Below are 17,973 nucleotides of genomic sequence, written 5' to 3' on the forward strand. Positions count from 1 at the left end.
TCTAACACGGAGAAGGGGAGGTGGGCACACAGACTCACCCCTAAACCTGTTATCGGCAGTTGATGCCTACTGGTAAAAAGAAAAACAGTTTTCCCTAACAAAGTGTCAGGAGTAATTGGCCAACACAAAATGGAGTCCTTTTTGGGGGTGGGGAGATAGGCTTTTGTTTCAATTTTAGTTTGGTATGTCTTATGTTTGTTTTAATTTTGGGGTTTTGTTTTGTGGGATGGAGGGATGTGAAACTGGGTAGAGAAGATATGGGAGGAGTTGGGGGAGAGGAATGAAAAAAAAACAAACCAAAGTATATAAAAACAACAATAAATGGTTAGCCTGGAGCCTGTTCATATGTATTTCGACACATACATACATAGGCAAAAAAAAAAAAAAAAAAAAAAAAAAAAGTGGCCATGAATTGGAAAGAGAGCAAGGAGGGTTGTTATATGGTCAAGTTTGCTGGGATAAAAGGGAAGAGAAACACAGTGTAATTATAATTTCAAAAATAATTTTTTTTTAAATGCTAGCTTTAGTATTTATTTAACACAGGGTAGAATAAGAATTTTTTAAGGGAAGAGACAACACTTTTTTAATACAATGGCCTTCTAGGCAGTGACGATCTATACAAGACTTTCATGACAACTGGAGTCATATTTATTGCTTTTACTGCCTGTCATGGGATATGTAAGGCACTTAAGAAATATTTGAAGAGTGGGAAAGAGAAAGGAAAGGAGGGGAAAAAAGTGAAGACAGTAAAACAAGCAGGAAAGACATAAGGACAGGAAGCAGAAAAGTGAAGGATTAAGAGCTCCTTGAGATCAGGTGGAAAAACAGTTCCAACTTCTTGGGGAAACTGATGGGTGGGAAGATTAGAGTCTCCAGAAGTCAGAAAATGCAAGTTAATAATTTGAATTCAGGTTTGTCTCCAAACCCAAGATCTGCAGAGTCAGCTGAAGAGCAAATAGGTACAAAAGGAGATGCTAACACAGTTTGTACAGACAATTATTACCTGTCTACTGATAGCCCTTACAGAAGGAATTCTCAACCCCTCTCTCAACCAGAAAGAAGTATTCTTCTTCATCTAATTCCTAAAGGAATACTGGTAGGTTTCATATTGAGTCTCTAGTCACCATAATCGCTTGTTTGTCTTTTACTTGGAAACAGGGTAGAAATAAGAAGCTGTGGTCAGTCATCACTGTTTTCCAACAAATTCTACTCAACAATTAAATAAAAATAGGATGACTAAATCCCATGCTTTTTTTTTTTGGGTAAGTGATGTTTAAGTGAGTGGCAGACAAAGAGAAAGATTTGACAGAATAGGATATGCCCAACTCTCACAAGAACAGAGCGGAAAGAGAGGTGACAAAAGACATAGCAGGACAGTTTGTACAGAGACAGGTTGCAGAGAGAGAACAAGACAGACACAGATGAAGACGGAATGAGACAGAAAATGAGGAGCCAGAAGTTTAGAACAGATTGCCCAACTTAGTATAAGGCCAAACACAGAAATTCAGGAGAAGTGGAGAGAAGCCAGATTGAATCAGTCAGGTTGAAGAGGAGTTTGACCCAGAACAGCTGAGTTGAACCAGACAGCCAGAGATCAGAAAGAATTAAGCAAGAGCTTATTCAGCAATAAGTCTCGGAGGCTGAAAACATTCTTGGCCTAGATTGCACGGAGGCTAGAAGCTTCCAAGACTAGACCTAAGTTAGCAGAAAAAGGTGAATAAAAGTTACTTTTATAGAATTTGGCAGCTGAACCAGGTATAAATCAAGGCTTTTGGTTTTCTGGGTATATATATATATATATATATATATATATATATATATATATATATATATGTGTGTGTGTGTGTGTGTGTGTGTGTGTGTGTGTGTGTATGAAATTTTCATTCATATGTATATGAATGAAAATTTGAATAAAATTCAGAGGCCTGGTATGATATCACACGTTTGATAACACATATTTGATCCCAGCACTTGGGAGGCAGAAGCAGGTGGATATTTGTGAGTTACAGGCCAGCCCGTTCTACCTGGTGAATTTTGGACCAGTTAGGGATACATACTGACTCTATCTCAAAAGAAAAAAAGCAGACCAAAAATCAGGTGTTGTATATTTACAGTTCATTGTGAAATACTCAGAGTGACAAAGCAAGGCTAAACAGAGGATGTAAACACTGCAGCCATGTACTTACCTGGCTTAGCACCTGAAGTATCAAAGGCACTTGCTGAGGGTAGAGCAACCCCTGAGACATTAGTGACAAACAGAGCTTTGCATCTCTCTTCAGTTCATCATAACTATTGTCATTTTCCACTGGGGCAATCTATAAAACAAAACAAAACAAAACAAAACAAAACAAAACAAAACAAAACAAAACAAAACTGTTACCACATCCTACATGACAGAAATCCCAGCACATAGGAGGCCAGCCCAGGCTACAGTCAATCTGAGGCCAATCATGACTAAAGAGAGACTCTGCCTCAAAAAGAAAACTTAAAACAACATCACAGTTTTACTTTTAACAACTTCCATGGGAAATTGCGAATATGTACATAAAAATACAATGAACACCTTATAATCCAATCACTTCTTAAACAGTAACAAACTCATGGATAATCTTGTTTCATTTTTGCTTCCTGCTGTCCCCGTCTATCAACTAAAATATCTGACACAATCCCCACAGACATTCCCTTTTGTCATCTTAAAAATATATAATCTAGAATGATATCACTATACGTGAAACATCACTAGAGTCACAATAAAAAATACTTGACAGTAGCTAGTACTAAGCCCTAGTACTCAGTTCTCTGAGGCTGAAGAATGCCTGGTCTACTCAGTGAGTTCCAGGCCAACCAGTGATACAGGACGAAACTCTGCCTCAAATAAAAAATAGCAAAATAATCACAAAAACTCCACAGTGCTTAAACTTCCTCCACGGCAGCATTGGCACATTGTCATAGCAGATATTCCGGGCTCACACAACATCATAATAATCATCTGATGCTGTGTTTCTAAGTCTGAAAATTCCTTGCTATCCGATTTTTAACATTTGGAGAAAGAAACTGAGGTTCTGTTTAGTAATTTCCTCAGTCATGGTCTCCCCTGATTGTATCTACTTGATGGCTTATTTTGGTTTCTGTAAGTCCTGTACTCTGACCAGTAGATCAAGGTTTCATTTTACTAACATGTAATATTGGACACAGCATAAAAATTGTTATATGTTCTTTTTTCCCCACTATATATTTTTTATGCAATAGTCTATCATAAAGAGAAGTTTACAGAGTGGGACAATTATAGCTCATAGTCTTTACTGCTATCCAGAATATTTTATATATGAAAGCATTTGTTTGTTTAGAATACTGAGCTCCTTCTTATATTGCAATGGTGAACAATTATTTCTTAAAGGGTACTTTTATTATTATAAACCCCTTAATTTCAACAAATCTGATGACTTTGTATTGCTGTAGTACTCTTTAAAGTAATATTAATTAAACTCAAACTGGCACTTTGATTTCAGATATGACATGCCAAGATGAGATCATTTATCTTAGATGTTTCTTATTTCTCCAAGAAGCCCTGATTTTCATAGGAACTGTTACTGAGAAACCAAAGTCAGGGTACAAAGAAGACTGTTACCACTCTGTGAGGGTTTCTTCCTAAGTTTTTTAGGTTGAGAAAGCTGGGAAATATACATATTCTTTAAAGACAGAAAAAGCTTATACTGATATTTTCTATTTAAATTTATAATTGTTTTAAAGTTACACTGTTTGATTGACTTGAGTATGTATGTATGTATGTATGTATGTATGTATGCATGCATGCATGCATGCATGCAGGCTGTGGAGGTCAGAGGCCAAATTTTTGCAGGAGTTAATTCTCTCCTCTACCATCTGAATTTTAAATTCAGGTCATTAGGCTGGGTGCTGAGCCATCTTACCAGCCCCACTATTTAAATCTTTAATGGTAAAATTTATAAAGAGAGGCTGAAGCTATGACTCAGTAATTAAGAGCACTTGCTGCTCTTGCAGAAGACCAGGTTTGATTCCCAGCATTCGCAATGCAGCTATTTTAACTCCAGTTCCAGGGCATTCAACACCCTTTTTTTCTGCCCTTTGTGGGCACAAGTCATGTACATACATATTCAGACAAAAAAGTATACATAAAGAAATAAATCTTTTAGCCAGACAATGGTGGTACACATATACCTTTACTCCCAGCACTCCAGAGGCACAAGTAGGTGGATCTCTGTGAGTTCAAGGCCAGCCTGGTCTACAGTGTGAGTCGTGTGACAGCCAGGGCCACGCACAAAAAAAGCCTGTCTTAGGGGGTTGGGGGACGTGTGTGAAATAAGTGTAATTAAGAGACTATCTGCTGGGCAGTGGTGGTGCACGCCTTTAATCCCAGTACTTGGGAGGCAGAAGCAGGTGGATTTCTGAGTTCGAGGCCAGCCTGGTCTACAGAGTGAGTTCCAGGACAGCCAGGGCTACACAGAGAAACCCTGTCTTGAAGAAGAGAGAGGAAGAGAGACAGAGAGAGACAGAGAGACAGAGAGAGAGATTCTTTCAGAGGTCCTGAATTCAATTCCCAGCAACCACATTATGGCTCACAATGATCTGTAATAGGATCAGATGCCTCTTCTGGTGTCTCTAAAGACAGCTACAGTGTACTCATATACACAGAATAAATAAATCTTAAAAAAAAAAAAGAAGACTATCATAGTAATGAAACAGTTCTGTTTTTGTTGCAGTACATATAACATGAATCTGTACAGGTGATAGAATGGCACAGAGTTATGTAGAAAGTACACAGATCAATGTCAGGTTCCTAATTTGGATATTATACTGCAGTTGTGGAATGTATTTAGTGTTACAGAAAATGGAGTGAAAAGTACCATAAAATTGTATTGATTTACTTTGTAACTTCCTGTGAATCCTTAATAATAATTATTATTTAATTATACTTAAATACATTTTTGAGACTAAAAATGAAAAAAATTCATAAAAATCAGGTGATGATTTAATTTTTCTCTAACATGTAAAAGCTAGTTCACTGCATATAAATATGTGCACATCAATGCCAATATCCATTCCCAATACTGCAGACACCAATTTCCTTTTTGAGCATCATCCTCTCTTATATTCTGGAGGGCTATCAATCTGGAGATCCTAGGTTCAAGAGAGGCAAAGGCTCAGGGCCTGCTCAGTGTAACCTTGGATTCCGGCATGCTGACCTTGAAGAGATCCAAGGGAGCGATGCCCTGGAGAAGAATCCTGTTCTTTTCTGTAATCCAGAACCGTGGGGCTACGGCTCTTACTCAGCTCTTCAATTTTTACTGTGTTGTGTAAACCACCTGAATGTTTTCTGGTAATGTTAATTTACTACCTTTGCTTTACCAATCAGTTGATTTCTAATGCTTGAACTTAAAAGAACCTTAAGGGTGGAGAGGCATAAGGTGGCTAGGAGCACTGGTAGCTCTCCTAGAGTACCTTGGGTTGGGTTCCCATTGCCCATACAGCAAGCAGCCCAGAGCCATCTGTAGCTCCAGTTCCAAGGGATGTTATACCCTCTTCTGAACTTCAAACACATCAAGCATGCACAATGCACACTTACATATATGCACACAAAACATTCATACATATAAACACTTTTTAAAAATTAAAAAATGAAAGATTCTCTATGTTCTAGTACCAGGACTCTATCAATTGCTATAAAAGCAGATTTAAAAAAATCTGAATAGAAAAAGTATGCTATTTTTTGAGACAGGAATTCACTCTGTGGCCCAAGCTGGCTTTGAACTAGATTCTCCCCTCAGTCTCTCAAATGCTTGGGATTTGAGGCATGTACCAACATTCCTAACTTTAAGAATTTCTTGATTTTGATGGGTGTGAAACTGCTTTATATGGGCTCACTTCATGTTAAATTTGTGTGTGCATGCACGCACACACACCACAGTAAGCATGGGCAAGTCAGAGGATAACAACGTACAGATATTTATTATATGGGTTCTAGGAATTAATTTCAGGTTTTCGAGTTTGACAGCAGGTACCATTGTAATAGCCCAGTGGTAAAGTGTTAATGTATATATCTGGCAATGTCTAAAACACAAACACAACATGCAAGTGTAAAATACATGTTATAAAGGAGATGTTTATGAATGAATGAGAACACAGTGAGAGAGGCAAATGATTATACTCCATTCTTGACCATTTTTAGTGTTCTCTATATGCCTGACACATTTACCGAATACTGTACAGGCAGGCAATTTTTTCACTTGGTTTAGAATCCAATAGATCAGTGTATTATTCTTTTTAAACTGAACTCTTGGTCTTTGCTAATAGCAATGTGAGTAGTAGAAAATTCAGATGAAATGATATTCATGCTAACTGAGTTCAATCACAGAATTCAATTTTAAGAATGAAAAATATGTAATATTAATCCATATAATCTTTACCATACCTATAGAATGTGAGTGGACACTACTCTCAATTTGCACATAAGGAAGTTCTGAAGGGCCAGCAATGGAGCCAAGACAGATTCCAAGCAGCAGCCTACCTCCTATTTCTGCCTCTTACTGTCTACCTAGTAAACATGTGTAATAATAATAATAGAAATAATATCATCAAAGCTACTATATAGTAAATGGTTTATTAAATTATAATAGCTACATAAAGAATACTACAGACAAGAGAAATTATATTAAAATCTCACTGTCCCTTTTAATCATTCATATGTTCTCTAAAGTAAAACTGGTCTGCACAACTTTTGTGCATAGCTGGGTGTGGTGGCTCATGCGGTAATACCAACATTTAGGAGGTGGAGACATGAGGTTCAGCAGCTCAAGGTCAGTTTCTGCTACACAGCAAGTCTGTAGCAAGCCTGGGCTATATAGATCCTATATAAAAAAAAAAAGAAAAGAAAAAAAGACCATTCATAATATCTATTGTGCCCTCACATCGTGGTGGTTTGAATGGAAGTGTCCCACCTAGACTCAAATATTTGAATGTCTGGTTTTCAGGGAGTGGAACTACTTAGGTTAGGTGGTATGGTCTTGTTGGGGTTAAGTATGGGCTTATGGAGGAAACATGTTACTAGGGGTAGGTTTTGAGGTCTCAGAAGCCCAAGCCAGGCCCAGTGGCTCGCTCTCCTTCCTGCTGCCTGCAGATCCAGAAGTAGAACTCTCAGCTCCCTACCATGAGGATAATAGACTGAACTTCTGAAACTATAGGCAAACCCCAATGCTTTCTTTTGGAAAAGCCGTCATGATTATGGTGTCTCTTCATAGCAATATATCATTGATTAAGACAATATATATATATATATATATATATATATATATATATATATATATATATATATATATATATATATATATATGTAATTATATATTATATGTAAATCTGGATATATATTTTCAATGTGAACTACTATCACCAAATAACTTTCTATCTTGAGATGAAATAAAAAAAATTCAACCAGTGCATAAAAACATAGAAAATATCTTTCCCTATCTTGAATGATATGGATTGCTCTGATCAGGGAAATATCAGGATAAAAAAGTAGGCAAACATTTAGATTTTGAGACAGGAACTCGCTCTGTAGCGCCGACACATCACCCCCTGGAGGATGGGTATGACTGATGCCAGAGGAAGCACATTTCTTCATTTCAGCTTACAGTCTTACCTTAAAGAACAGAGGCAGAAGCTCAAGTTGCTCTTTGACTGCTGTAGAAAAAGATCTTCCTGCACTTGCCATGAGCCATTTCAATACTATTTAGAAATAAACACACAGAATTAAATTAGGGAGCACAAAGAATGTTGCAATTCCAATCTCTCCAACAGCTACAGTATTTCAAATCAGACTGATTTATTACCAGTTTAATAGCATCCATGGTAATCAAGGGAAGAAAAAAAAAATCTACGAATTATGAATAGCCTACCAAGAACTTTTAATATATTTCAAACTAGCCAAGAATTCTGAGGCAGCTAAAATAATGACAGAGTAGCTTATAGTTAAAATTTAAAAAAATTAGCTACTAAAAAGAATACTGAGTAGCCACAAAATATCTTGAAAACTCTAAGACTCATATGTGGTGATTTTAAAAACTTACTACAAATCCAAAGAAATCAACAGTACAGCATTGACATGAAGGCATGCACACACACACCAATAGAATACAACAAAATGCAGAAATAAATCCTCACAATGTGTGCTGATAAAAAGCACCAAAACAATGTAATAAAAAATGGTTTTCAACAAGCAGTGTTGGGAAAAATCTTTGTCCACATTCTAAGCAATAAAGCTAGATTCTAACTTTATAGTCACATTCAAAGTAACTCAAGTGGACTAAGGACCTGGATATGAGCCCAAAGTGTATTAGAGAAAGATGAAAACAAAACGAAACAACAAAACAAGAAACTAAGTCAGCCAGGCATAACATCAAATCTGGCACTAAGGAGACAGAGGTAGGCCCAACAGAGAAAGATCCTGTATTAAAAAAAAAAAAAAATCAAACCAAAACAAAACCAAGAAACAATAATAACAAAACCAACATTTGGCAGATAGGGGAGGGGAAGGAAAAGTGAGGAAGAGAGAACATATATTCACAGCAGAAAATATTTAATAAGTTATTTACTTAATACTGTGATAACAGCAAGAACAAATAAACAACTATAACTCTAAATCAACAAAATACATGATTTAAAAAACTGGAGAAAAACCAGGTATAATGGCACACTTAGGAGACAGAGGCAGAGGATCTCTATGAATGCAAAACCATACTTGGTTCCAGGATGGCCAGGACCACATGGAGAAACACTGTCTCAATTGGAAAAAAATTTTTCTCCAAAGAAATGACCAATTAAGCACATAAAAAGACGGTAAACATCATTTGTAATCAGGTAAACACAAGTCAAAATTAAAAATTTTCAAACCCATTAGGATAGGATAAGTGGGAAAAAGGAGGAAGACCTTATACAGAAAACAAAAACTATAGAGTAGACAAGGACAGGGGATAGCATTTCATAACAAGACTGTAAGGCAGGTAGCCACTGAGACAACAGTTGGGCACACCTCACAAGCAAACATGGAAATCTACTCTTAGGTATATACACAAAAAAACTGAAAGCAGGGCCCTAATAGATACTTGGTATATTAATGGACAAAGCAGTACAAGCCTTTAAATCCAGTACTTCAGAGGCAGATAAAACTAGCCTGATCTACAGGCAAAGTTCCAGGCCAGTCAGAGCTCACAGTGAGACCCTGTCTTAAAAACAACACTAAATTAATGATTAGAGTGGCATTTTTCAAAATAGAAAAAGGGTGGTAAAATTTCAAATGTCAACCAACAGATGGATAAATAAAGAAAACGCAGTAAAAATGAATTTCTTATTTATGATTTAACATGTGGTGCTTTGAATACAATGGCCCCAACTGGCCCACGGGAGCGACCACTAGGCCATTAGGGTGTGGCCACTAGGGGAGGGGTGGGCTTTGAGGTTTCAGCAGCTCAATTCAGACCTAGTGGCTTGCTCTCTTCCTGTGGCCTCCAGATGCAGATGGAGAACTCTCCTGCTCCAGCACCATGTCTGCCTGCATGCTGCCAAGCTTCCTGCCACAATGATGATGGACTAAACCACTGAATCTGTAAACCATCCCCAATTAAATGTTTTCTTTTATAAGAGTAGACGTAGTCAGTAAAAGCCCTAACTAAAACAATAGACTAATCATTAAATACTTTGCCAAGTGAAATATGCCAGAGATAAAGGAACCGATATAATTCAATTTTACTAACATGAACCACCTTAACAAATTTTAGACACAGAAGTAAAGGGCTGACTGTTAGGAGTGAGGCACAGGGGAGGGAGAACGAGAGTCACTGTGAGGTGAGTGCAGACTTTCAGCTGGCCGTGAAGAGAATTCTGGAAATGGATGATTGTGCACTTATATGTAGTCTTTACACTAAACACTCAAAAATGTTAGAAACTGCCTGGTATGGTGGTGCATGCTTTTAATTCCAGCAAGTAATAGCAAGAACATATAAACAACTACAAGTGAAAATCAACAAAATAAGATTTAAAAAATGGGGAAAAATGCAGGCATGGTAGTACACTTAAGAGGTGGAGGCAGAGGCAGATGAATCTCTGTAAGTTCAAGGCCAGCCTGGTCTACACTGTGAGACCCAGGACAGCCATAGCTACCTGGTGAGACAATATCTCAAAACCCAACCAACCAATCCAAAAGCCCAAACTCAAACAAGCTAACAGAAAAGATTAAAATCAGAAAACAAATACTGTTTTATCATAAGAAAAATTGTGTGTATGTTGGGAAAACCACCCAAATGAACTAAAAAGAGCACCGTTTTCAAGTGAATTTCTACCAATTTTAAAGACTCACTGGTTTTTAAGAGTTTAATGCCCTGAGTTCGTTCATCTTCTTCACCGATGCCATTTTCTTCCATAACATGGTTCTGAATTTCTTCATCCACATCTGTGAGAGGTTTCAGTTTTTCTAGGACTCGAGCAGTAAACTCGGGAATACAAGGAGATGTTGTTGGAGCAGTATTTGGCAAAGAAACATCTATCATGAATATGTAGGTCAGCACACTGTTAAATAAAATACAGAAGAGAAGGGAGTCTGACATGAAAATTAAAACTGAGGTTCAAAAGTTACAGCTCAGCCAAAGCAAATTTTCAAAAGATAATTCCCAGGGAGGGTCTCTGATTGCTCCCAGTGTAAGACATGCCATATAATTCTGAGAGGCAGCCCTGTATGTAGTATGACGGCTGCTCACTGGTGGCTTCTGAGTACAGTGATCCTAATTCATATTCAATGTCTTGTTTTTCAGAACATAATAATGAACAAAACATGAGGAAGACAACACCACACTCACTGAGAACATGACCAGTATGTACTGTTAGTATTAAAACTTACTACAAAGACTCAAGACTCCAAACCAAAAAGAAAAACTATACATACCTCCCTATTCTTTCTCTGACATTTTTGTAAACCTGGGTGAGTTTTGGTTCCAAGTACTTTAGAAGTCTGTGCAATAGTTCAGGGACTCTCCACTCTTGCTGGGCAAGGCCACCTTGTAGCACATAGAGTCGACTACAATTAAGTACAGAGAAGATGTGTTACACACTGCTTTTCTATGCTGAGAGTATAAACAATGCCTGTATTACATTTCGATCTTTTCCTGCTTTCTTTTAGATCACCACAAACAGCTTCTTCCCACTAAATACACCACCCACAATTCAAAATAATAACATCTTAAAGATTGCCTTCTACATCCCTTTTTCTAATTTTTTTCTTATATTTTCACCTACTTTTTATATTTACTACATTAAAAATGTTTAAATATATTTTTAGTGGTACTCTATTTACTACTATTAAGTTTTGAAAGAGTGTCCATGGACCTTTCCTTTACACATTTATTTAACCAAACTTAGGTTATCAGGCTTGGTCCAAGTGCCTTTGTCAGCTCAGCCGTCTCCCTAGCTCCATTGTATGCCTTCTTTCCTATGTGTGTAGGGTGTGTGTCAGTCTATGTATGTTTCCTTTTACCATGTGGTCACCATGTGGGTTCCAGGAATTGCACTCAAGCTGTCAGACAAAAACCTTGATAACTGAGCCATCTCCCCAGCACCTGATCTTTCTGTCTTGTTTCTGTGGGTGATACAGAGTATGTTAGGCGAGCACTTGACCACTAAATTATATTCCAGCCCCTCTTTTCTTTATGTTTTTTGGTAAAAGACAATATGAAAAATAAGATTATGACAAAGAAGTCAGTATATTCCCTCCAAAGCTGTGGCAGCTCAGAAGGCTGGGTGACTTATGTTGGAGCTGGTACACTGCTTACAAAATGAAAACATCACAGCCTCTAAAAGAACTTCATCATTTAATTTAGCACTTGGATAATTCACTTCTTGTCTTTCTTTTGCTTTGGTTTGTTGTGGGACTTGCTCATGCTGGGTAACCCTGGTTAGCCTGGACTTTGGTATCTAGAGCTCAGGCTGGCCTAAAGCTCATGATCCTCCTGCTCTAATGGCCCTATCGCAGGAATTACAGGTATGTACCACCATGCCTAGTCACTCACTTCCATTCATCCAGTAGTTAATATGAAATCTTTGATGTTAACCATACAGGTTTTCTTTTTACTCACCATGCATCTACAAAGGAGCCCCCCTCACCACTCAACGGTGACTCTAAAAGCAGTTCGAAAAGCCAATGAAGCTTCCGGGGATCTCGGCTTTCCTGTGTTGAAGATATGAAGCAATAAATTAGGCAAAAGACATAAGTCTGAAACTCAATCAGACCCTGTTATATTACAGGTAAGTATGCGAACAACAGGTCAAGCTAAAATTGAGGAGTCAGATACAAATGTAATTGTCATCAAAAGGGAGAAAACTGTCAGCAAAATGGATGACTTAAACAAAAGCACATGAGCAATGGGCATACTTGGTATTAACAACACGTGTAACTATAACATGGCTTTTACTGTGTGTAAACATTTCCCAAATTTTCTGAATAAACATGAGAATCTAAGCAACACTCAAAGGCTGCTAGGAAGACTGAAAAGCACCATCCTCAATTACGTACAAAAAAAAAAAAAAAAAGGCATGAACAAACCATCAAGATCAATGGGGACACAGGATCTGATACAGTATGAAAGCACAGTGTCACGGGGAATGAGCAGAAAGTGTGCTTACACAGGATGTGGCTATACAGGTCCCCCAGTCATTGTACGTCTCCACTGTCATGTTAGACAGGGCTGTCCTCAGCAGCGGGCACAGGAGCTCCCAAAGCTTCTCCACCTTCGCAAAGTCAAACACAGGAAAGTTAGTGGCATCCATCATTCTGAAATGTACAGCTCCTCCTAGACAGACTTACATACAGATAGGACAGGACTTTGTACATCACCCAAGTAAGGGACCTTACAATGTTATAATTCATGTAATGTATATATCATACAATTTCTTTCTCAGAATATCATCCAAAAATGAGGAAAGACTTTGTATGGTTCCTTATAAAATATTTCCTACACAGAAAAGTTCTTTTTTAAAAACTAAAGCTATTATACTGGGCAAAAGGGAAACTTTCAATTTTTCATGCATATTCAGGTCACTATTGAACCAAAGTTAGAAGCAAGGGTGCTCTGATATGAAACAGGAATTCCCTTTAGGTGAGATCTTCAGTTCAAATTGTGATAAGTAAGGACTGAAAATATTTGCGGCTTCAAAACTTCAATAAGCACATAAATCACCCTGTGATCTTGAAAAGACAGATTTTGATTAATCTTAAGGGGTAACCGAGACGATTCTTTTCTAACAACTTCATACTTAATAACCACACTTCATAGCCATGTACTTTGGTTTTAAAAGAACAAATAGGAAGGTAGTATTTGGGCTAAAAATTACCAGATACAGATTTTTTTTTTTAAAAAAAGAATGTGTTTTGGTAAAGAGTTAATTCAATAGTAGCTCCAGTAACAGGGATGACAAGGATGGTTGCGTTGTGTATAAACCTCCATTTTTAGAGAAACAGGTTTTCTGGGTTTTGTTTTTTTTTAAAGATTTTTATTTATTTTAAAGCTGGGTGTGGTAGGTACACATCTTTAATCCTAGCACTCAGGAGGCAGAGTCGCAGAGTCTAGCAGATTTTTGTGAGTTTAGACCCAGCTTGGTGTTCCAGGTCATCCAGAGCTACATAGTAAGACCTTATCTCAAAACAAGCACAAAACAACAACAAAAAGATTTTATTTTTTTTAATACTATGTGTAGGTACATGGAATTACATTGTATACAGATCCCAGAATAGGGCACTGGATCCCCTAGAGCAGGCACATGTCAGCTGCCCAATGTGGGTGCTGGGTATTGAACTGGGTTCTTGAACAGTATACACTCTTAACTACTAAGAGCCATCTTTCTAGCTAGCTTGCTTTCTTTTCTTCTTTCTTCCCTCCCTTCCCTCCCTCCCTTCCCTCCCTCCCTTCCCTCCCTCCCTTCCCTCCCTCCCCTCCCTCCCTCCCTCCCCCTCTCTCTCTTCTTTCTTTCTTTCTTTCTTTCTTTCTTTCTTTCTTTCTTTCTTTCTTTCTTTCTTTCTTTCTTTCTTTCTTTCTTTCTTTCTTTCTCTCTTTTCCCCTTCTTCTTCTTTTAAATTTAAACCTGATATATCTTGATTCCTTTCCATGAACTGAATGTTACTGTTGAGGCCACTCCTTTTAACATAACTGTGGCCATTTTGTATTCAGTCTCCATTTTGCTCATGAGGTAAAATTAAGTTAAGTTCTCAGACTCTACTTCCCAGAAGTAATTATTCATTGCTGACACTAGAGAATATTACTATAGAGCCATAAAGAATAGAGCCCATAAAGTTAGGGCTGAATCACTTACACTCTGTTATCTCAATGTTCTGAAATTCCCCTGTTCACCACCTGTCCACTACCCTTATCTCACCCGGGACCAGTCAACTTAAAGGTTAGCTGATGATACTTTGTCTAGTTAGTCAAAAACTAACAACAACAACAACAAAACAAAACCCAAGTATATCTATCTGTATCCCTGGCCAACCTCAAACTTGCTATGTAAAAGCGATGACTTTCAATTTCCGGTCTTCTTGCTCTTCACCTCCAGAATGCTGGGAATTTAAGCCCATTCCACTAAGTATTAAGACCTAACAGAGGCTTTGTGCATGCTAAATAAATAGTCTACCAACTAAACCATATCACCAAGCTCCATTTTTGGTGCATTTTATGGAGTTGAACCTGTCATATTTCGGGAAGCAATGTCAAACTGTGATGTTGAAAGGATTAAAAATTTTCAAAAACTCCTAGCAGGCAGAGCAGAACCAAGAGTGCAGGTCAGCTTGGTCGTGAGCTCTGTGTTTCAGGAACTTGGCTGACCACAAGATAGATAGTTGATTATGAATAGGCTCTTTGAGAATAGCCTATACAAAATGTTCCCCATGACTATTCCTTGGACCCTGTCACAAACTGAACAACGGGCTGGGACTTTCCACAGGTACTCTCCGATAACCCTCCTTCACTCCCCCCTGGGTTGTGGTTTCCCCCTGGGTTGTGGTTTTTTTTCCTTGTGGTTTTTGCCTTTAAATTTTCTCTGCCTCCAAAGCCCTGGGGTCAGACCCCACTGCCCCTGCATGGGTCATGGGTCTTGACCTCAGCATGCTGATCGAAATATACCTCTTGCTGACTGCATCAAGTTCGGTGTCTTGTGAGTCATTGGGTGGCCGTGAATTCCTGAGGCTTGGGTGAGGTCCTCCCTTTGTGGGGGCCTTACAATGTGGATTGCTACCTTTTTTACCTTTTCTTCAGACAAGGTCTCATTGTAGCCCAGGCTGGCCCTGCTACTGCCTCCCAAGTCCTGGTATTACTTACCTGTCTTGGATAAATGATCAACAAAACCCCAAAACAACAAATAAAACCCTCCAAAATTATTGATCACATCACCTTCTCAAATGTCCAATGCTTAGAACCTCTGATTAAACCAGCTATAATTTCTGCAACACATCTTTGGGTACTTTCATGAGAATCTGCAACCAAACGTTCTAAATGGGGCTTCAGAACAGGCAGAAAAGCATCATCAAAATTTCTAAATATACCCTATAAAAAGAAAGACAAAGTTAATTCAGTATTATCTTTTAAAAAAAGATTTGTTTATTTATTTTATATATGGGAGAACATCATAGCTGTCTTCAGACACACCAGAAGAGGGCATCAGGTCCCATTACAGATGGTTGTGAGCCATCATGTGGTTGCTGGGAATTGAACTCAGCACCTCTAGAAGAGCAGCCAGTGCTCTTAACCACTGAGCCATCTCGCCAGCCCCCAGTATTATTTTTATAATATTTAAGTTTGCAATTTATTCTCCCCATTAGAATTTAACTTCTTTAACAACATCAGTTGTAATAGTAAAAACATTGCAAAATGATATTAAAAAGCATTTTTTGTTTAGTGCTAATATCATCAATATTAAAAGGTTGCCTTAAAAAAAAGTAAGCCACAGCAATATGAACTATGTAATTTCAGTACCACTTTAGATTAATGCAGATAATAGGTAAATTCAAATTTACTTATACGCCCATAAATTGGTAATCATTGTTTTATAAAAAATACACAATAAGCATAATTACCTTAAAGAGGCAGAAACGCCGGGGACTGAACTTATCTCTTCCTTTTCTGTCTTCTAAAGATAGAAATGTGATTAACTGCTCAACAAACTTAGGGTCAGAAAAACGATCATATATAATCTGTTCTGCCTTTAAAAAAAAAAAAAGAACAATGTTCAAGGTTTAAACCTACTTAAGAGCACAAGACTTACAGCTATAGTTTTGTTCTGGAGAATTTTCAACACTCCTAGAAACTACAGTACTTTCTAGAACCCAAATAGTGAATGCAACTAGATGCAAAACTTAAATGCAACTCTAAAAATACTTAAGTTTTTCCCTTTACTTCCCCGGATTTGGATGTCATTTTTCACATTATGAGTTAAAACCAAAAAAATGTTCTGTTTGGTAATGAGGGCTAATACTTTTGTGCCAGCTGTGTGCAATTTATAAGGACCTTTTAACTATAAATCAAATTCTAACAAACCATTTCCATCTTTGTGTAACACCAACCTTTAAAGAAAGGTTGGTGAGAATCAGGAAATTTAAACATCAACTTGAAGAAAACTTAGCTCTCCCACACACCCATTAATTAACTTATTCACTTTACATCCCAATCAAAGGCTCCCTCCTCCCTTCCAGGCCTTCACCCCTTTCTGGGTACCAACCCACCCTGGAATATCAAGTCACTGCAGGACTAGGCACACGAATCCCACTGAGGCAGGACAAGTTAGCCCAGTTAGGGGAACAGGATTCACAGGTAGGCAACAGAGTCAGAGACAGCCCCTGCTCCAGTTGTTGGCGGACCCGCATGAAGACTGAGCTGCACATCTGCTACATATGTGCAGGTCTAGCCAATGTATGCTCTTTGGTTGGTGGTTTAGTCTTTGTGAGCCAGGGTTAGCTGACTCGTAGGTCTTCTTGTAGAGTCTCAACCCAATTTGGCTTTTTAAAGTGAATTAACTTTCACAATGATAATGAAGTATATTCAATGAAGAAGAAATTTTTGTGGTTTTTTTTTTTTCTTTGTTTCATTTTGTTTAGTTGATTACGGACAGTCATGTTCTACAGTCCAGACTGGCCTTGAACTCACTCATACCAGTCCTTCCCTAAAAGCCTTGAGTGTAGAAGCTACACTTGTTTTCTACCATACCTAATTTAACTAAAATATCTGTCTATAAAATCTAGGAATCTGCGCTGGGGAGACGGCTCAGTGGTAAAAACAGCACTGTTCTTCCTGAAGGCCTGAATTCCTATCACCCAATGCAGATAGCTCACGCCCTGTAACTCCAGCTCAACGGGGAACTAATACCTCTTGCTCTCCACCTACACCCAGGTACACACACCCATACAACAGATACACATAATTAAAAACAATAAAAATAATTCTTAAAAAAATTAACATTTATTTCCTAAGAAGCCATGATTTATACACAATGGAAACCTAAATTGGTAATTATGTTTGCTCAAGAGCCTTCTACCACCCAGAACTAACACAAGCAGCCAGCAGCACTGTACAGAGCAGTACTGAGTGGAATGCTGAATTCAGTAGTAACTTAACGGCAACTCTGGAAATGTTAACAGTGGTATCAGTTAGCACCCGAGTGATGAAACAGTAGCATACATTTAAAAAGGACTTGACTAAGACAGAGCTAAATCAGCAGTCAAGATCTAGTTAACACCACAATGGACTGAATGCTTACCTCTGTCATATCCTCCCTGCTTCTGCCAAGTTTAGGCTGCTCTTCCACACCAGCATAGACAACCATATTCCTACACAGTAAGAGTTTTATTTATAACATGATCAGAAGAAAATGATAAAGCATCAACAGTAAATGTTAGGAGGTATTTTTAACAACTTC

General features: G+C 38.0%; 1 protein-coding gene across 2 annotated transcripts in view; it reads right to left on the minus strand.

The window, feature by feature from the left end:
• Psme4 (proteasome activator subunit 4) overlaps positions 1–17,973 on the minus strand; it is a 108,938-nt gene that overhangs the window by 12,120 nt on the left and 78,845 nt on the right. For both annotated transcript variants that reach the window (XM_034508332.2, XM_076937958.1), the window contains 9 exons: positions 17,815–17,884; positions 16,139–16,264; positions 15,456–15,608; positions 12,700–12,804; positions 12,153–12,244; positions 10,967–11,098; positions 10,385–10,593; positions 7,673–7,758; positions 2,187–2,315 (listed from right to left, as the gene is read on the minus strand). In XM_034508332.2, the coding sequence (XP_034364223.1) occupies positions 2,187–2,315; positions 7,673–7,758; positions 10,385–10,593; positions 10,967–11,098; positions 12,153–12,244; positions 12,700–12,804; positions 15,456–15,608; positions 16,139–16,264; positions 17,815–17,884 (1,102 nt within the window). The remainder of the gene's footprint in view (positions 1–2,186; positions 2,316–7,672; positions 7,759–10,384; positions 10,594–10,966; positions 11,099–12,152; positions 12,245–12,699; positions 12,805–15,455; positions 15,609–16,138; positions 16,265–17,814; positions 17,885–17,973) is intronic.

The sequence above is a fragment of the Arvicanthis niloticus genome, chromosome 7 (genome assembly GCF_011762505.2).
Source record: "Arvicanthis niloticus isolate mArvNil1 chromosome 7, mArvNil1.pat.X, whole genome shotgun sequence".
Taxonomy (NCBI): Eukaryota; Metazoa; Chordata; class Mammalia; order Rodentia; family Muridae; genus Arvicanthis; species Arvicanthis niloticus.